Source organism: Sphaerodactylus townsendi, linkage group LG10 (assembly GCF_021028975.2).
Source record: "Sphaerodactylus townsendi isolate TG3544 linkage group LG10, MPM_Stown_v2.3, whole genome shotgun sequence".
Taxonomy (NCBI): domain Eukaryota; kingdom Metazoa; phylum Chordata; class Lepidosauria; order Squamata; family Sphaerodactylidae; genus Sphaerodactylus; species Sphaerodactylus townsendi.
Genome location: NC_059434.1, coordinates 59,031,684 through 59,053,686, shown reverse-complemented (window position 1 = coordinate 59,053,686; position 22,003 = coordinate 59,031,684). Strand labels below are relative to the sequence as shown.

General features: G+C 39.9%; 1 protein-coding gene across 1 annotated transcript in view; it reads right to left on the bottom strand.

Moving 5' to 3' along the window:
* Positions 1-394: 394 nt before the first annotated feature.
* The window catches only part of TRPC3 (transient receptor potential cation channel subfamily C member 3), a 43,980-nt gene continuing 22,371 nt past the window's right edge, over positions 395-22,003 (bottom strand). The window contains 8 exon segments of the mRNA XM_048508742.1: positions 395-508; positions 1,207-1,416; positions 5,492-5,687; positions 9,359-9,623; positions 10,136-10,369; positions 12,101-12,115; positions 12,147-12,333; positions 14,626-14,790. Coding sequence (XP_048364699.1) covers positions 395-508; positions 1,207-1,416; positions 5,492-5,687; positions 9,359-9,623; positions 10,136-10,369; positions 12,101-12,115; positions 12,147-12,333; positions 14,626-14,790 — 1,386 coding nt within the window.

The window sequence follows — 22,003 nt, the reverse complement described above, 5'->3', positions numbered from 1 at the left end:
TGGGGGGGGGGGGGGGTGGGGGGGGGGGGGGGTGGGGGGGGGGGGGGGTGGGGGGGGGGGGGGGTGGGGGGGGGGGGGGGTGGGGGGGGGGGGAAATTCCCATCAGCCTCTGTCAGCATGGCCAATTGGCCATGCTGGTAGGGGCTGATGGGAATTGTAGTTCCTGAACACCTGGAGAGCCGCAGGTTCCCTACCCCTGACCGTGGCTGGTCTCTAAATGTCACCTCGAGCTTACAGGGTCTTCCAATTATATCTGCTTAATGTGTAAAGCATAGGAAGCCACTTGATACTAAACGAGACCATCAGTCCATCTAGATGAGTACTACTTTGGTTCTGCAGAATTATAGACCATATTAATACAATGCCAACTTGTACTTCACTTCTCCTCACTCTGTTATGGACTAAACCCAAAAGCAGGACTCACCTGATAGCGTGTCGGCTGATTGAGAATGCTGTTAAAGCTGTGCGATTCAAAAACCCTCGAGTTGGATTGAGGAAAAAGGTTAAGCTAGGGGAGATTAAACTGAAATTAAAGTATGTTCAATGGAATTTACAACAGTAACTTGAAATAATTTTGATACTGATTACATAAATAATCCAGAAAATATCCAGCATAAAATCAACTGAGCTTTGATTCTGCAAATTCTTTAGATGGATGCTTGTTTCCAGCTTCAAGGATGTACTCAAGATGTATTTTAACTATTAAAATTGTTATTTTATTTTAAACTGCACTGGGATCATGAAGAATAATGTGGTTTGAAAACACTTCACTGTTCAGGAAACTTCAGTAAGCTCTCTTGCACCAGCTAGTATCTCCTAAATGCTAAATGTGAGCACTAAATCAAATGCTGAAATGAGTTGAACAGCAATAACACATCTGTTAAGAACAGTGAACTATTATTTATGTCAAATATTTATATGCCATCTTTCTGCCTGTTAACAGGCATGCAATATGGCTCAAAATGAAAGAAAAAATTAAATGAAAAATTGCTTATAATTATTTTATTTAATAATGGAAATAATAATAGTAAATTTAATTATTTTATTTCATAATTTCAATTAAATTAAAATTAAAGTTAATAATCAACATAATTAAATAATTAATCTTACTATTATTACTCATGTTTAGCACTTAGGAGTTAACTTAGGATTCAAGAAACCATGAAGGACTAAAAAAAAAGACAGTTCAATCTTATTGGCACCTACCCTAGATTTTGAGTTGCCCATTCCCATTTCCATATCCTTCTGCAGACTTCTCCTCCTGCACGTAAATAACTTAATGATCCTCAAGAAGAAATAAATAAAAGACTTTGGACTCGGTACAAGACTGAACGGTGGTGGCAGTGTTTTTCCATCATCAAAGTATGATAACCAGAGCTTAGAACGAGCAAATTTCCATTCTACATCACTGTCATCCTGTATCAGAAACAAAAAGATGCCTGGATTTTTTTTTCTATTTTAACATTTATTTTCATGATGAAATAAAGGAAAATTTTCAGAGAATTGCCGGTTTTTATACAATATATAATTCTGTCAGCCCAATCCTTGAAAGAGTATTTAATCCTTCTTAATGTACTATAAGAACGCAGATTATGGATGGAAAGAGAAACTTTGGGAATGCCAAAAATGTAGGCAGCCCCACTGTGCAGGTTTACCATGGTTAACTGTCCTGAGTCTGACATGCATTGGGAATGGGTAGGATATAAATATAAAAAAGTTTCAGTGATTATTCTTTTTCATTACATGTTCTTTATTAACTGGCTGATTTTGGCAATAAAACATTTTATGTCCCGCTGAGTCCAAAATAGAAAACTTTCTGATAGATGAAATATGGCCACCAATAACTGGATTCATGCTAATCTCAGGAAAAGTTATAGCAATAATCCTTTTCGAACTTGTGCTGCTCTGCTGATGCAAATGCAGCCATGCACATTTTCAGACAAATGCCAGTGAATTTCTAATGTCTCTAAGATTAGAATCAAACTTTCCAAAATGGTAAGCAGAAAAAGATGCTTATATGGCATGCTGAATAATTAATCGTGGAAAAGTAGTTTACTCATCATAAGATTCTCACAGACTGCATTTTCTTCTCATGCAAGGTATAAAGGAAGTCAGCATTGGCTTAGCCAACACTTCAGCATTCCTTTTTGAAAATTAACAAGAGTAGATCACCCACCTGTATTTGATAAACTCACAAAGAACCTTAAAGCAGTGGTTCTCAAACTTTTTGAAGTAGGACCCCCACACAAACATACTGCACTTTCTGGAACCCACGTCAGAACCCACTGCATTCCTAAGCAGAGATACATCTTTCCAGGTCCACTGATTTCAGTATTTCTAAGTATATAGAACTATAGAACAATAACTGATATTTCATAGCCATTCAGAGTTTGGTGTAAGAGCAAACCCTCATTTGCTCTTGAGCTTCTCAGAGCCTTCTCTCCCAGCTCACCTTACTTCTTCCCCTTCTCCTGGTCTTGCAAACATACCTGGGGGCTACAGAGTCAAAGTTCACAGTTTGAGAGCGACTGTCTTAAGGACTTCAACAGCATCCATCCCTCCATCAACCTGAGTCTGGATCACTCCAGGTTTCAGGTTCACTTTCTGGATGTCATTGGGCAACTATATGATGACCATACAAAACTATGGTCCATTCCTCACAGCGCAGAAAAGACAGCTATGGGACGTCTAAGAAAGAGGCAACTGACCCTTTTCACTCTGCACAACCAAAATAAGATGTCCTGAGATGTCCTAAAAAGAGGCGGCTTCTGGATACTTTACAGACAACAAAGGCATCAGAGGGGGAAAGAGGCTGTTTCCTGCCTGCCTGTTTTGCTATCTGGTCAGTTTCACCCTCAGCTTTGTGTGCAGCTGCTGAAGGGATTCTCTCTGCTGCCATTTGCAGAAGGTAGCCCCAGAGTGTTTGCTCTTCAGGCTCCAATCCTGGGCGCCTTTTCAGTTCAAAAAGTACATGATGGTATTCAGCTGATCCTGCTGATTCCAGCAATATATTCTTTTCCTATTTCTTTTACTTTCGACCAGCCCTAGCTGCCACTGGTGTAGCAGGGGTGGGCCAGGAGTATGGCTAGGGGAGGAGCTGTAGTCATACCCACGAGGTCCCAGGGAAGAGACGACACACGGAGATTTCATCTGGTGGAGAGAGCCAGCAAGCAGGAAGCGCGGGATCCCGTGATCCTGGCAACTCTGCTGTGCGCTCGCCCCTCACACCTTTTATTAGGGTTTCAATGGGGGCGTGTAAAAGGGGTCGGGCAGGCGGGAGAACGGGAGATCGGGAGAGCGGGAGATCATCATGTGATGCATGATCTCATCGGGCTGCTATGTGCCGGAGGAAGCATCCATGTCTGGGCCTAATCTTCACCTGAGGGCAGGAGCCTTTGTGTCCCTTTGTGTGGAACACCTGGTGACCGCGAGTCAGGCAGTTCACAACCAGTGACTCATGGGGGAGCGGGGGTTGGGGGAGCGTGTGCGCCCGGAAGGCCGTAGCCGGCACCGGCATGCCTAGCGCTCCTTCTACGGTTCTGCCGGGTTCGCGGGCTCACCCCTACAGGAGCCATCATTAATTGGGTCTTTCCTGGCTTTTGCCGGCATTACACTGGTGATCCATACTTCAGTCTTAAGCCATCAAATGGTGATGTAAGTCTATTGAGGCCCATACAGGCTTCCCAGTGTCAGGGAGGCTTTTTCACTTTGCAAGTCTCCCTACACTTCTAGGGGAGTAACGGGGCAGTGACACATTGGCACCACGACCCACCGCTTCCAGTTTGGATGGGATTGCCCATCACATAGAAATTAAAACAAAGCATTTATGCTTTAATGATAAACATGGGCTCACACACAAATAAGAAAATAAATGATGCTGTTTCATATTTAGATATGGCAACCTGACAACATTATGCTTAAACATTAGACCATAAACTTTTCTAACAATATCCCCCCAACTTGGTTCTATACAGATCAAAACTGTCTTACAATAATAAAATTTCTTGGTCCCAAACCTGCTTCAAAAATATTTGAATAAAAGCATGCTCCAATATGTTTCAAATTCTTGGACAAGCCAGATCTAAGTATGTTTCTCCCATGTTAAACAGCTTTTGCTAGAAAAATTGCATTGCATATTAATGGAAAACTGAAACCTTTACTCAGAATAAATAATGTTGGTGAATGCTGCATTCAGATATGGCAAACCCTCTGTTTGCTCATATGCTCTGTGCCTTTTCTTCTTGCAGAAGGAGCTGAATAAAAGTTTCCTGTTTGGAAGCCTTGAATCAATGTCAGTTTGTTGAGACATCTAGGCAAACTGGACTTCTCCTCCACACTAATCAGGATTTTAAATTGGGAGGATTAGAATCCTCATTTGTAGGGAGGAAGCAAACTTCAGTTCGCCTACATGTCTACACTGTATAGCACAGAAAACTGGAAATGATTAAAAATTTCCAAACCAGGGTTTTTCTCGATGAGTTATTTCATCAATTTTATGCCCATATGGTATCTGCCCCCACCCCTACTTTTCTGCACGTTTCGCTCTCTCTAGTCTAGTGGATGCTTCAACCTTTCCTAGATGCTTCTCCATTTTTATAAGCACTTGTAAAGACTGACACAGTCACTAGAGGGAGCAAAACACTTGCAGAAAAAACCCTCCAAACACAATAGGGGCACACAACTGACAGGGAAAAAATGCACTGAAACATCCCAGGAAGTTTCCAATCACACTCTACAGCAGAATGACAGTCGAAGAGGGAGGGTAAGAGGGTGCATGAGTAAAGTAACAAGCTTTGTTTGATCCTGTCATAAACAAACAGGTGCTTGGATCCTGCCTAGATTTCCAGAAAGGGGGTGATTTTCATTGATTCCTCCCTCCAACTGTAGTTCAAAACACACCCTGAAATGCTGCTCCATGGGGGACCCCAATGAATAACTTGGGGGAATTGGAGGACTTCTTTTGAAGGGAGGATTGGTGAAAATCAACTCTTCCCCTTGTGCCCATGGAAGTCCAGGTAGAAACAAAGCCACAGTATTGTCATGATGTTAATGGACTGGATCTAAACCTCATGAAGAGATGTGTAGAAGTGGATTTTACTGATTTAGCTGTCTATCAGCAGCCACCTGTGTCCCTACAAAGATGTTGTTAAGAGCTGGAAGAGCAACCTGAACAATAAGCCAAGTGAAATGAAATTGATTTAAAAGAGAGAGGGGCCATGGCTTCCCCAGATCCCTTTCCTTGCTGCAGCTCCATGCTACATAGAACATTATTCAGAAGCATTTCTTGATTTTCAGCTATTGCTTGGGGGAGCCTAGGAGCTGCTTGGGGAAAAGGAAGGCAGAGAAATCTGTTGCTGTAAACTCTTATTTGAAGGAGTTTGGGTCCAGCCCTTCAAAACAATTCCTCATTCTGATCAGCTATACAGCAAGAGTAAATACACTTTTAAAACTAAGTTTTTAAATAAAAATAAATAGAAAAGTTGAGATCTACCTCTATTTCTTGGTATGAGCTGTTGATCATGGCAATCAGCATATTGAGTAAAACCACAACCATTGTTACATTGTATATCCCATATAACACATAGCCGATATTCTCGATGAATTTATGATCATACTTGAGGACAACTGATGTGACCTCCGACAAGCCAAATATTGACCAAAACAAGGTCTTAAAGCTTTCTTCAACTCTGCAGGAAGGAAGAGAACATTACTGATTTCTAAGACCAGCATTTCCTATTTGCTAATTAGATTTAAAACAGTATTTATAATGGAAAGAACCCAATGCAGACATTTAACCAAACAAGAGGTAGCAGCCACAACACTGAATTTGGTTTATCCATTCATCACTAAGAATAGGAAAACAAAAGAAAACCCTGGGCTGGATCTTACCGGCAGACTAAAGTAGAGGTGGGTTTTTCTCTGCCCTCTCCTGCCATTTTCTGTGACCCAGGAAAAACTATTTTGGTATAACAATAAAAAGTTGTAAGCAACCCTGAGCCTGGCTATTCCAGGAAAGGACAGGGTATAAACAGAATGAAACAAACAAGGTATAATTGTTTACAAAGAACATGATTTCCTTGTCTTTGTCCATATTGCTAATGGAACAGCCTTATTCTGTCCTTGAAAAAAAACAAACCAGTGCATCACAGTACTATCTTCAAGTCAGGTTAGCTACACATGTAGTTGAGCAGTAGTTCCCAACCTAGGATACACATACGCCCTGAGGTATGAGCCAGAGCATTTAGGGATATGCAAAAAAAGTTACATAATGGGTTTACTAGTATAGGGATACAGATTGAGGGAAATGGGTTGCCAGGGGGTACTCAAGTGAAAAAAGAGTGGGAACCACTGTAATTGAGAGTTAACATATCAAAAGCTGCGCAGAAAAGGGAAGCAAGAGAATGGCATGTTCAGATGTAACAGCTAAACCATAATTAAATTGTGCCTTGGAATGTTGAGATAGATTCAGCAGCCCAATCCAGGGATAGCACCACTTAGTGCCACCTTGCCACCCCCAGAAGGCTCTTCAGCAGCAGAGAGGGGGAAAAACCCAACCCCCCCCCTCCTCGCTACCAAAAAGTTCTCTATTGGGCTTAATTTACTTATGCCACTGAACAGGATGGCATAAACCCAAGCCCAGGGCGCCAGCAACATAGGAGGCAAAGCTGGTGTGGAACTTTGGCCAAGCCCCTGCTATGCTGGCCACCGTGGAGGGCCATGACAGGCGGCCACCAGTGGATTTGCCCCTCTGCCGGGGTAAGTGCCCTGGGGAAGGCAAATCCGCTGTCAAAAATCCCCACTGCCTCCACAGTTCCCTTCAGCCTCCACACTTTAGATTAGGTAGTAAGAGTATAAAACATCAACAGGCATTTGGACATGAGAACAAGTTATGGTTTGCCACAAATCCAGAAGTTTTTCATTATTAGACTGCAAATTGAGAAGTAGGAAAAGGAAAGAAAGCCTGTAACTCCAACAGTTCCCCAAAGATGGTTTGGCCATTATATCTCAACCATCCCATTTTCTTTTTCTCTGCAGGACTGTATGCATGTAAAGTGCTGGTCAAGTTGCAGCCAACCTATGATGACACCACCAAGGGGTTTTCAGGGCAAATGATTAAGCAGAGGTGGTTTGCCATTGCTTTCCTCTGCAGAGTCTTCCTGATTGGTCTCCCAGCCAAGTGCTGACTCTAGTTCGGTTCTGAGAGCTGACAAGATGAGGCTATACCACACTGCCTTCCTTTTACCCTCTGTAGGGTAACTAGAGCTTATTTTATCCAATTATTTTATATTAAATGAGCATGCACACCTGCAAATTAATGGTCAAAACTGAACATATATATCAAATTTATACCTCACCTTTTCCCATTTATATCTTATCCTTTCCCCAAATTTATATCTCATCCTTTTCCCAAGGAGTTCAGGAGGAATACATGATTCTCTGCTCCCCTGTTTTAAAACAATCCTATGACGAAGTTTAACAATATTTACTGGCTTAAGGCATCCAGTGAACTGAATTGGGTTGCAGATCCCTAAATAAACAGCTTAATAGTTTGAGTGGCTGATGAATCTGGGTCTTCTGTTGAATAAACAGGTGGCAGCAATGGCTAGAGGCACTTTTTACCAATTTTGACTTAGTAGCCAGCTGCAGCCTTTCCTGTACAGGAATGATTTTGCTGCTGTGGTTTATATTACAGCAATTAGTTTTACGTGGGGTTGCCCTTGAAGACTGTTCAAAATCCATAGTTGTTACAGAATGCTGAACATTCATGAGAAGAACGAATTTTGTAAGGCTTTGGGAACAAGAAAGTATAGCTTTCCAGCACTACTTTTAAAGTAAGGTAGATTATCTTTTCTGGCTGGTGGCCAACCAGCAGTAAGTATGAATGGGAGATTTTGATTCTCAAATATCTGCTACCAGAGGCAACACCTTCATTTGTGGCATTATTGTGTGTGTAAAAATGTGTGTAAAAATTTAAAATGGGAAGATTAATAGTCAACTATAACTAAAATGGATGTGAGAAGCAAATAAGACATCACTAGTATTTTCATTACGCATCTCATAATTACTGTTTCAAAGAATAAAACACAAGTGTAGAATGGTTTGAGATCTACAATAATATTGCAACACCAATTGAAGAAGGGAGGGGAAGGAGAGAAAAGGGAAAACTGACAATACACAAAACTCACACTTTTCATCTTACAGAAAAATAGAATAAAGGAGACACTTTTCATGCTGTTAGTCAGCCGGATAATCAACCTCTGCAGGAGGGGAAAGGGCAAGTCAAGTCCTAGGTAGAAAGTTGAATGAAGACTGTGAAAAATCTCTACATGAAACTTGGCTCACTTTCCCTGCTGGCCAACTGTTACTACAGCAGGCAAGATGTCTAGCACAGGAGCAATCTCCTGCAGCTAAACGTGACATCTGTGATTATTAATTGTGGCTTGATTGCGCTTTAGAAATAACGGAGCAGTAAACATTTGCAGAATAACGTTTACAGAATAATCTTCATGACAAAGAAATAATATAAAGAAACTGAATCAGATTCGTATTAGCAAGCAAATATTAAAGCTATTTTGGAAGCACAAAATTGTGGTTTTAAAAAAGGGGCAAAGGTGGCAGAGACATGAGACAATGGTAGAATCCAAACCATGAGAGCACAACAGCCCTAAAAGCAGAACAGGTGCTCAACATGATCTGATCCAGGCACATGATGCATCTCTAATGGAGGAGCCCAGGAGCAAGCAGGCAGTCATCAGTACTGGACAAAAGCAGGTCAACCTGCAGTTCACAAAGAATCCACACAGATTACAAATTGCTCGACTGGGCTCTGAATAAACAACAGTTCAAGCATATATATTCATCTCTTTGAAGCGTCAACCGATGAACTGCAACGTGTGAAACAGTCAATACAGGTGAAGTACTACAGAGTGAACGTTTATATACCAAGTCACCTAAGCTTTTTGATGTCACAGAACAGGTTCAGATACCGGTTCAGCAGCTACAGAATATATCATACAGGAAAATAATTATCTGTCGTTTCTGAGAATGCAACTGAACCCAGCATTACTAACTTTTCTTTCTTGGATTTCTTAGTAGTAGTACAGGGGTTAATCACACAAAGCTTAACTATAAGATCAGAAGCTACTATAAATCATCTCTCCATAGACTGAAAGAGACATACTGTAACTTAAATAGCTCCTCATCCATTATCATGTGACGGGTGCTGTAAGGTTTCTATATTAGAGATCAAGTGCTATGTTTAAGTCTGTTCTTACTGCAAATTTCAAATTGATAATACCAGAAAATAGGAACAAAATAACATTGACCTTATTTTATATAAACCTAAATTTTTACTTACGTTGTAAAAGCTGGGTTTACTTTGGCTCCAAGATAGTAAGAGTACAGTATGAACATGCCGATCATAAAAGCAAGGAAAACCATAATAAAAAGGACCATAAACTTGAAAATGTCTTTTACTGTCCTTCCAAGTGAAATCTGCAATGGTCCAAAACTCTCATTTGCAGGCAAGATGTAAGCTATCCGAGAAAAACTAAGCACAACAGCTATTGCATAAAGGCCTTCTGATATGATCTGTGGATCAGATGGAAGCCATTTATCTCGAGCTGGAAGTAATAACATAAATGAAACATTCAGTTACTTTATCTAGCTTTCTTTTTTTTTTTCAAAAAAAAAACCCCCAATCTAATATGACAGTTGTTTTACATGTGTGTCTTAATAAAGATAAATTTTTATGGAGCTATTTTGTCTAATTAGAATTCACCTATGTTGTGAGCAATATTTTCTACACACTAGTCAAGCAACTGTTTATTAATCACCTTCTTTATATGCTCAGGCACACTCATAAAATTGCTTTTTAAAAAATTTATTGCCCCGTTTTAAAAATAATCTTCCAGATGCTTTTTCAGCCGGTGCTGCCTTCTACAAGTTAAGAGTGATACAGTTAGCAACAAAAGTGCACCAGAAATCTACTGAACACAAAGACAAGATAAATAAAATGTTGCACATTTGAGATTCTTATCTTTAGTATTTATAGTGATTTATAGTTAAAGATTGGCAGTCACGTTGCTATTTCGTTAAAATATTATCTGCCATTTTTGCAGATTTTTGGGCTCACCGTAAGTAAAATATTCTATGTTTGGCGGAAGTGTCACCACAGAGAGGTCTGGAGCATCAATGTTCTTGTCCACGTATTGCTGGGCTTTTGTGGCCTGAAGAAATGCTAACAGCCTGGCTGTGAAAGCAGCAATGAAAATAGATAACATCCCAAAATCCAGAACATTCCACAGCTGCAAAATGTATTCCCTGGGTCCTTCTAACCACAACTCCTTACACTCAGACCACATCATACCTGAAACAAAATGCAAAAGCAACGGACTGAAGTTATTGAAATCAATTTTGGCATCCTTACATTACAGGAAACAGAAACTACACCACTCCTATCACATAACAACCAGCTCTTTTATACCTACTGCTGGGATCAATGCTCTCCAGAATCATTATCTGAAACTTTGGAAGACATGTGGTGATGGGTGGGAAAGCAAGTTGATTTATTTTGTCCATTTGTTAAAATATTTATAACCTAACTTCCAAATAAAACATTCTCCAACACAGATAAATCAGATACAATTCATAAATACAAGGACTAAAATAATTAAAGAATTGAAAAAATATCACAAAACACAGAAGATAAAATAAAGTGAATTCACAACAAAGCCACATTCACAAAAACATTGTAGACTGCAAAGTAAGCAAGGTGCCATGGTTTTCTCTTCCAGGTTCTACATTCAACTGCTGTGAAAGAAAACCAAGAAAACCCAAACTTTCCCATTCACATGTGGCTTCCTTCTTCCTTTCCCCTTCTCTCTTTCCTTTGGCTTCCCCCATTATACCACTTGTGGTGATGCATTGTATGGAAGTCATTGGTTGTTTTAGCCTTCAATTTTAAACGGCATTGAAGTGTTTGTTTGATTTTATCATTTATTATATTTTTATATGGTTGTAAGCCACCCTGAACCCGCCTGGGGAAGGCTGGCTTAGAAATTAAATAAATAATCAATGAAAAATAAATTGTGCAACACCAAGCACTTTCCTCCCTACATATAGTAGCCAAAACTGGTTGCAAAGAACTTACACAAGCAGAAATGCAAATGGGGATTCAGTGCAAGCCGCTACCTTGGTCTTTTTCTTGCATTTCCACTTGTGCAAGAGCTGCAGTGCAAGCCAATTTTTTTGTAAAGGGGCCAATCCTTTGCTTCACAAATGGATGCACAAGTCAGTATGGGTTGAATAATCATATACATGTATACATGTATTACTCAGCTCCTAGTCTCTAAATGGCTGGATTGTGCATATTATACTCTGAACCAAAATGGTTTTTATTTTTAGTTGTATGTATATGGAACAATCCTAAGAAGAGTTACTCAGAAGTAAGTCCCAGATTATTCAGTGGGGCTTATTCCCAGAAAGTATCCTTAAGAGCACAATTCAAATCCATGGGGGAGCGCCGCAGTAGCTCGAGACACCATGGCAAAAGAACTGCTGCACCTCCTCCAAAGGGGTTTCGGGCGATGCAAGAAATAGGGAAATCTAAAAACCCTCCTGCCACCCAAATAGTCCCATAGCCAACAGGCTTATGCCACAATTTCCCATGGTGTAAATCTGCAGCTGGGGAGGGGGGTGTTCCTGGGCCAAAAGCCCTGTGGAAACCGATTAAAGCCAGTTCCATCCCTGGAAATGCTCTAGCTCATCCAAAGTTGTGCCAACATTTTCACTTATGCTGGGGTGGCTCTGGGGAAGGCAGCCTCTTCCAAGTTGGGTGTCACAGAGCTGCGTGGAGCCCTGTTTGCCCTCCCCACCAGCGTAGGTGCCACTTATGCCAGCAGGGTGGGCAAACGCATTGGTAGATATTTCCACATCACCTTAAGATGCATTTTATTCCCCAGATTCGCCTGCCCTAATTGCTACAGTGGTGCTTAGTGGTTAGTTAGATCCTATACTGGAGCCTTCTTAACATTGCTACCAAAGTGGCGGCTACAAAGTATACTGGCAAAAAATTCTGTGGATAAAGCAATATACTTACCAAGTACCCATACCGGTTGATCGAAATCCTGCAACCAGCTTCGAATTGAGAAGTCTTTAACTCCAGGCAAAAAAATCTGCCCGAGGGTAACGGTGCAATAACAGCAGATTTGGTAATGTTGAGATTCCTTCAAATCTGTCTGAAGCATTAAATACCAGCAGGCACAGGAAAATGATGAAGGAAGCTGCATGTGCCACAAACTTCATAAATGGACTTCGGAGAATTTTTCCTAGCTGGGGAGGCAAAGCAAAAGTTTTTGGTTTTTTTAAGCAAACAAACAATTCATGCTTTTATTTTCAATAAATATCCCTAAGGTAGAAAATATGGGCATGTAATGCTAAACTTCAGAGCCTGGAAAGCCATACTTCATAGTAATTCCTTCACACAACTTTTGGAAACCACTTCTTCAGGCGATGTTATGCTCATGGCTTCAAGTAATAATTTCAGATTCATACTTTCGTACACTACTTTTTTTAAAAATGAATGGTCTCTAAAACGGGCTGTACAAGTTTATTCTTTTATGCTCAACTTTTTTTCTTGTGCATAGTTCCCAAACAGGAAAGTTATGTAGAAACCTGGAATTGAAACTTAATTTAATAAATGTAATACTGTGACAGTTTCAATACAATGTACAAATATGTGGGACCTGTCTCTCAGTCTCCACTGCAACACAGTCCTAGCAGTACTATTCCTGCCACCAGACACCTGACAACACGAACTTATGATATGCTGCAGATTCTTAGGTTTGAAATGAAAAATATCCAGACTGACCTCATCATTTCTAGTCACAAATACATTCATCAATATAAAATACAGAAATTGTACACAGAGACGGGACCTGGAATATGGTACTTACTATTAGTGCTCCCATAGCCTCTCACATTTAACCATTTTACAGTATTCTGCAAATTAGAATATGCAATATATCTCTTTATATAAATGTTTTTGGCTGAATTTCTGACTTATAATGTAGATATATGTATACCACAAAACTATCCTATTGAGCCAATATATGAAAACCATCTTACTACCAACATACAGTTACTAAAAGAAGAGTAAAGAAATACCAGGAGGAAAAGACAGGGAAAGGGAGAAGAAAGAAAAAGAAAAGCAAAGCAGCGCCAGCTGGAAAAGAAAGAATATGCATTGTATCGTAATACCAAAAGTTCTTTCTTTGGAAACCTGAAAAGGGTTCCTATTTACCCACTTGGACAGTGTTCAGTTGTAGCGTCTCTAGCTGCCCCTTGAATGCCCTTGATAAGGGAATTATTCCTTACCGGCTCGCAAGGTATTTTAAAGAGCCTGGTTTCATATGCGCTGATTACCGAAGTGGTGGCCAGTCTAAAGATATGAAGAGAAGTCCAGGCTGGAGTTGAGTCCCAAGGATAGACAGTCTTTAATCTGTAAATATAATAAGTCTCTAGTCTTTGTAGTTCCTGCTGGATGTTGACATGTGATTCTTGTTTCTCCACAGTTGTCAGTATTGTGAAGCATAGATATTCAGGTGGATGTTTTTTTAGTAAGGAAGAATAATAATAAGTGCCATTCCAAGTCCAGTTTCTATATATAATTTCTGTCTTTTACATTTATGAATATGAACATTATTTTTTCCATTGTAGATTCCTCCTCGCCTCCACATTGAAAAGACAGGCACGTTCCGGGAGTCGAAGAGCTTCAGCGTTTCTTTCAATTTCAAACTGTTAACCTCGCACAGGGACGCGCAAGTTTGTTGTCAGGTGTCTGTTGCTAGGAATAATACTAATAGGACAAAGTGTTACAGTGGAGACTGAGAGTCAAGGCCCACATATCTGTACATTGTATTGAAACTATCACAGTAGAGCAGTGGAATTCAAATAATTTAATAACCGGTTCTGGTGGTGAGATTCAAATAATTTAGCAACTGGTTGTTTACAAGCACTATTTTAACAACCGGTTCTGGCCTCTACGTGCAGCTGGAATCTGCTGAATCCTGACCACTTAAATCGCAGTAGAGACTGAGAACAAAGTCCTTACCTATCTATTCGGCGTACCGCCTTTAATCTGTCAAAGTGTCATAATGGAGGATAAGTCCCACATAACTGTATTTTGTGCTCAAATGTCAAAGGATTGTTTTAAATATATAAAGTAGTAAAGTATTCTGAGTTTTAATATTCAGTCTTGTGACTGCCAGCCTTCATTGGTGTAAATTGCTCTATCTTCACACCTAGAGGATGGCACGCCTAACAGAAGAAGGCACCTGTTTCCTCTCCACTTGTATTGCTGCCCCCCAGCAACAATGGGTTGCAGAGCTCCAATGAAGCCCACCTTGCAGCACAATGATTGTAAAGCACTTGGTACCCAGAAACATGCTATAGAAATGAAAAGTGATCAGAAAGATGATAGAAATAATTATTTGATTTTTCGTCTGGTTGTGAGGTTATGGGGCAGAATTAAATTTTATTTCTTACCGATTTCGCAGAGGTGTACCGATATAGTCAGTCGCTGCCCTAAAAATGAATCAATTTGCAAAACAAAAAACCTTGTACCCTGCTACATGGTGCAATCCAGTAGCCAACAGCAAGAAATGGAAGGCCCAGGGCAACCACCAGCACAACCAGACACTTGATAGCTATGGCCTGTTCTCGTAATCCTGAGAGATTTTCATACCAGATAGTCAACAGCTGTTGCTGACAATTTGGATGGGCCACAAACTGCAAATAAAAAGGGAGAAAACCACATTATATTGATGCTAAGTACATTTAATTATTCTGTTGGCTCTTGCAACAGGTCTTTCTCGTTTTCTAAAAAAATATGGTTAATTAGATGAAGCACTGAGATAAATAAAACAGATTTTTCAACTGTGAATACAAGTTCTCAGTTTGGAACTTTCATAAAATCTTAATGGAACTGCGAATAAATTTTGTCATCGCTATTAGAAAACCAAAACTGAGTATTAGCCCACTGTAAACATTGTTCTTCTTTAACAAATTAAGCTATCAAAAGGAGAGTTACTTCAGCCTAAGCCCATTCATTTCACAATAGGCCATATTAAATACTAAGACTTTTTCGATTTATGCAAATCTTGCTTTTATGGGCTAGAATTCACACTGGCATATCACATTATCGATGTTGATAGCCAATGTACCAAAGAAAAGTCCATCCAAAGCACTACAGCCTTTCCAAACGATGGCAACAATGTGGATAGCAAATACGTTTTGTTTTGTTGAAGGCTTTCACAGCCAGATTCAACTGATTGTGGTGGGTTTTCCGGGCTGTGTGGCCGTGGTCTGGTAGATCTTGTTCCTAACATTTCGCCTGCATCTGTGGCTGGCATCTTCAGAGGTGTATCGCAGAGAAAAGTCTGTTTCACACTGTGTCTAGTGGGAAGGGAAAGTTTAGTGGGGTATATTGTCCATGTCCTCAGGGTTGGTTCCCCACCCTGGAACATGGACAATATATACCTTCTACTTAAACTCCCTTCTCACTTCAGGAGATAGCGATGAAACCAGACTTTTCTCTGCCATGACACCTCCCCGCCAGCTCATAGATGCTGGAGAGTAACGTCCAAGGAACTAAGATCTAAATTACACTCAATACTACAAATGCAGCCCAAAACCCACTACGTCTGAAGCTTTTTGTTTTCCTTCCTATTTATACCTGTGACTTGGAAAAATCCAGACAGTATGAAAACTCTGAAGAGGGATCAAGCCATAGGGAAAATTTCATTGGAGATTTATTATGGTGGCAAAGAACTTTTTTGATGCTGCCAACACAGCTCCACTAATTGTAAGATTTATAATCAGCTACTAAAATGGCATATTAACAGTTGCCACAGTTCTTAAATCTAATACCCTTAGCTAGAAAATAATATTAAATGACAAGCTTCCCAAAATGGCTTTTCCTCTTGGGCTATTTTAAGCTTCTGACGGTTCCTGAATGTACAGATTGTTATCACCATATAATTTTATGCTATTATTAGGCTTGTTTATTTGGAGTGTCACAGAGCTGCTAACATCACAGTAACACTTCCATGGGCTCAAATGAGATCTGAGGTATATTTTCAGAAAATATAAACATTAACAGTTTCTCTTTTGGTTACACATAGGGATTTTACTTTAAACATATTTCATATGCGTGATTTACTCTTTCATATTTTAAAAGGCAGTAGAACACTAAAGCATCAAACAAAGAGGGCAGCCCTCTGCGCAACAAAGAAATAAGGCCAATAGTTTTTAGAGTGCCTGGTAGGAAGCTGAAATCCAGTTATTGAGGGCTTAGGTGATTAGTCAAACAAGTCAGCTATAATTAATGGAGGAATTCATAGTTCAGAATCATGTTCTTTCCCTGTGTACCTTTTCGGAAGGATTTTCCCCACATGATTGAAAAGTGCATGACTCACAGCGAAATGCTATGGAGGGTTACTCCAGTTTAAGCTTGTTGATTTCCCTGAAAATTAGTAAATCTTGAACCCAGAACATGTATCTTTTACAGAACAGTTCCAAGCATTCATTCCACGCTTAGCCCATAGGTTTCATGGGTATTATGAGTTCAAGATTTACTAATCCTCAAACTTGCTGCACTACAGAATGCCAAAGGATGCTGCATAGACACCCCCCACCCCCACCCCCGCCGCCAATTCCATTCAGCCCTGAGGAATCTTAAACTTGCCTTGGGTGCACAGCCTGCAGCTGCTTTGCTTTTATCAGCAATATCACTGGGATACAGAGGACTGTAGTCCAAGGAAAGAGCTTTAGATTTATAATGCTTATTTCCTGGCTGGAGGTTGTTCCTACGGCAATAACAAGTTGCAACAGCACCATTGGTTTTTCAACCTCATTGCTTTCTCAACCCCGCATATGCAAGGCATTCACTGGTGCTCAGATGTAGAGTAGGAGAGAGTCATGGCAGCACAGCAAGGAATTCTATTGGATCATGACCATAATAACAGATGCATCCAAACTGTGTGCAATATTTAGGAGTGATTTATAGAACCCAGTGGCCACAAATCAATGAAAATAGATTGTGTGGATGTGTGTGCTGACAATTTGTGGCAACCCGATACGGTTTTCAAGGCAAGAGACACTCAGAAGTGGTTTGACATTGCTTGCCTCCATGTGAGAGTTCTAAGAGAACTGTGACTGGCCCAAGGTTATCCAGCAGGCTTCATGGGGAAGAATGGAAAATAGAATCTGGTTCTCCAGATTAGAGTTTACTGGTCTTAACCATGATACCATGCTGGCTCTGAGGGCATAGATTAGGAATAATGGAAGATTATTATTCTTACTCTCACATAATTCCAATTTATTTCAAAGAAATTTCTGTGTGAAAGGAACTGGAAAATTTGTGCCTAATCAGACTTAAAGGAACCCTAGATTTTCAAGGCATCTTATGGGCCACCAAGCCCAAAAATCACATCTATCTTTGTCAAAGAACTATACATTTATATCCAGGGAAGGAAATCCTGGAATATTGCTGGAGGAAATCTTAAGAAATCACCTCATCAATCCTCTTGTGTCAAAATTAAAGAAATCTTAGTTAATCTATTAAACTGTTTGTGTAACATGCTTTCACAGATGATTTGAACATTCCAGAAAGGCGTATATTATAATAATTCTCACAAGAATTGATTATCACTGAATGCATAGAAAGATCTTATTTTATTACAACTTAATTTAAAACCTTCCTGTGTATGAAAAGCACTTTGTTGAAATAGGAGAACATAAAACCATTTTCTATGAATATGACATATTTGTGAAAATATCTTGGGTTTTCACAGTAATTTTAAAAAGTTTTCTATCCATTTAGTGTTTTCTTTTTCACAAGTTATTATTCACAAGCTACAAGCCCTTTTTTGATGTCATGTTTCTGGTACTATGACCACTGTATTGGAAGTAATTACTATATACTATCTTCCTAAAATATGCCTTTTTTCTGAAAGTGCCAGTGTGTGGATTTTCCACTTCAGTGCATACATATCAGATTAATCTGGGGACTGGTAGGTGTTCCAAAGATGGACTATATGCACATTGCCCTTTTCAAGAAAAAATGTGATTGTGTTAACTGGGAGAACAGCATATAGAACATTTTTTTCCCTTTACAAGGCCAAAAATAACAACTCGACAATTCCTGGCCTGTTGATAGTATTTGTTTCATTGACAAAAATTTATATCCTGCCTTTCAGTTCTCACAGTGACTGCCAAAGTAGCTAACAACTGAAAACCTACAGGATAAATACATTATAAAATCATTAAAATATCCCATCCCTCATTAGAAGAACATTAAAAAGATTTTTTTAAAAGAGAAAAAAGAGCTTTTAAAAACATAAAATGTTGGTTAGGAAAATCATTGAGGAAATGCCAATTAAAAAAAAAGTCTTCACCTGCAAGCAGAAGATGTCAACAAAAAGGGAAAAAATGAATCTCCCTGAGGAGAAAGTTCCAGAGCTAGGTACCATGACTGAGGCCTTTTCCACATGTTGCATAAAACATCCTGCCGTAAAATGCTACTTTTTTGTTGGTATTCTGCATGTTTTCCCCATTTGGTTCCTGAAACATTTCCACATTACTTTTCCTCTGTTGTTTTCATGAACTTTTTACTGCAGTGTTTTTCCTGAACCATGCCTGAGCCAGCTTCCTCTGAGCATGCCATCATATTGATTTGTTGTTTGTTTCTCCACCCTGCTAAACACCCAGTCCCTATTCACACCCCTGTATACCATCCATACCATAGGCCTGTATTGGCATGAAAACACATAACACCTGAGATAGGGTGTCTGGGAGCTATTGTGTTAACTGCCCCAGTCATTTCCTCATTCCAGAAGTCAACCAGGGCAAGTACAGGAGCACCAACCTTATCGTCAGGAAAATCCTCTACAGCCATTAAGAGAGAACTATTGAGAGCCAGCGTGATATAGTGGACTCTAATCTGGAGAACTGGGTTTGATTCCCCACTCCTTCAAATGCGGGGCAGAGTCTTATCTGGTGAACCAGATTTGTTTTCTCACTCCTACATTCATGCTGAGTGACCTTCTTCAGAACTCTCTCAGCCTCATCTACCTCACAAAGTGTCTGTTGTGGGGAGAGGAAGAGAAAGGAATTTGTAATCCCCTTTGAGTCTCCTTACAGGAGAGAAAGGGGATTATAAATCCAACTCCTGCTCCTTCTTAAAAAGCCATTTGGATCCAGTGGTGGATCATCTTAGTAGATTCCCCACCCTTGCAGAATCTTGGTATCCCTGTATGTCTGCACAGGTACTGATCTGTCAATGATAAAGGAACCATCATCAGTGCCCCCGCCCCAGATCACATTCCCCCTGCCCAGAATAAAATACCAGATCAAGAGTGTGACCTGCACAATGTGTAAGACCAGTTATTAGCTGAGACAGGCCCACGATTGTCATGGAGGCCAAGAAATCCTAAACTACTTTTGGCAAGACAGTATGAATGCTGAAGCCTGCTCAGCACAATTAGCCTTGGGGTCCTCAACACCACATTGGAGACAAGCTCTGTCAGCTCAGGTAGGGAGACAATTAGGCAGAAAAATGTGTGAAGATTATTAGTCACTAGTCTACTGCTCCAGCAATAGACTGGCAATGTTAAAATAATTTTAAAAATAAAGCTTTTCCAATTACTTTGAATTACTAACCCAAAGAGTGGGAGGAACTACTGTTGGGTGGGCAGGGGAAGGTGAGGAGGAGTGAGAAAACCTGATGGAACCCAAATGCATACTGTCTCTATTTGCTTTTCCTGAGAATCAAGAGGAGAAATCATGCTTTCAAGAGGTTTCAAAAACTGCAGCGATTCTCTGATCTGAGGCACTGTGAGTTTGGAAAAGGGGGAAATGTGTGCATATCCAAGAATCCAACCTAAAGGGAATGTACACTTAATGCAAAAAGGACCACGTGAATAAATGGTTCATGATATATTCTGAAATGACAGATCTGAGCATATATGTGATGTTACCTGTGCACATGCATATTTCCTGTTGCAGAATATTTATGTTTATTTAGACTTTTAACAGTGCTCCAATTTGTAAATAAGTGAACCCACTTCCTTCACCAGTTTTGTAATCAATGTACAGCTTAATGTACTTTCTGTTGCCACTAGCTCATTACTGTTAGCAAAATTCCACGTAGTTTGCTAATCACATCTTTATTTTTTAAATGCACAAAATAGCTTTGGCACTTTGAAAAAAAAATCACATCAAGCACCAGGCAATGAAGGGAGGAAATTTTCAGTTTCTCAGCAAGAATGATTTCAATTTGTTAGCTGGTTTTAAACAGGGATGAATTCTTCACCCTTTTAATTCACTTCACGCAAGAATAATTTCTCTAAATATGCTGAGATGCATATCATCAGCTGACCAGATCACATTAAAGCACATTGGATTTGAAATAGATTGTAGATACAAAGGCAATAAACTGTAACACAAATCAAAAAAGCAAGCCTCAGAATGGATTAATTTTCTCTCAGGGTTCTTACTACAGAGTTTTTCCTTCCCTTTTGTGGTCAATAGTGCAATCCTAAACAATATTGCAGCCTTGTAAACTCTTTTAAGGCCATTGGTATTCAAGGGGTGTGATCCTGTTTGGATTGCACTATAAGGCTGAAATCCAATGCACACACACCTAAAGTAGATCTCTTTGAATATACAGGGACTTGATTCTGAGAAGACATGCATAGGACTGTGCAGTGAAACCCTTACAGCATAATTATACCATTCTAGGCCTAACAAACAATAGATTTAGACTGGAGTAATTCTTCATAGGATTATAATATCAGGGCTGGATCCAACCAGGTTTTCTGGCAGTGAAAGAGGAAAGAAAAATTCAATCACTAAAAGGCTGTCCTGAAGATTGTGGGACCTGCATATACAAAGGTCACATGGGACAGGCATTATAGTGCAGAAGGGGGGGGGCAACTGGGCAAAGGTAAGTTTAAAAGTTGTTTGATCCAACCTTCAGTTTGGAAGCCTCCTTTTTGTTGGTTTGCTTTTTGTCATCGTCATGATGTAACTCTACTGCCTACAAGTTCTTACTCAGAAAGCAACTTTAAGTAGAAAATGAGATACGGCTGTATGAAAGCAGAAGAGGAAAGTTTCATACAGAGCATTGAACTGCAATATACAGTACATATACAGTACTGCAATATAGAGTACAATATACAATGTTCTGGCCTCTTCAACCATCACCGCCTATTGCTATTTAAAAATGAAGGCCAAATAAAGAAAAGCAAGAAGAAAAATACAAAGGCTATGAAGGCACCAAACTGGAAGTTTCAGCACAGTGCAGTGGGAAAAGCAATTTGTTCGGCTGCTTGAAGAGAACATGAAATGAGCACTGCTAGATCAAATCAAAGACCCATCTAGTACCCCATTATGTTTCTAACAATGGCTAGTCAAATGCTACGGGATGCTCAGGAACACAGTATTGTAACAACCATATCCAACTGCTTGTCCTCAAGCATCAAGCAATCAGAAGCGCTATGACCATAGACATTCTATCAGTTATTCCCTATAATAGCAAATGCCTAGGTTGAGTGATTGTAGTGAAAAGCCCCACTTAGAGAAAAGGGAAGAGTTTTCAAACACTGAAGGTCTCCCTAACAATACAGAAAAATATCCATTGCTATATTTAAAAAGACAAACTTAACTGCCCACAAAGGTCTGAAGAGGTACGTGTACATTGCCCTAATATTGCCCTTGCAATGTTGAGAATTGCTGGGAGCTTATTAAGGATAATGGGGAAGCTAAAGGAGATGGGGGAATCTATCTGCTCAAGTTCCTAAAATCTTATTGTGTATCCTGAGGTGGACGGAATTGGGTTGGAGGAGTTTCCAGTCGAGTCCCTCTCCACATACACATTTCTCATGGGTCTCCAGCCTGTCATACCAAATAGTGATTAATAAGGCCTTTGTGATTAGTCTAG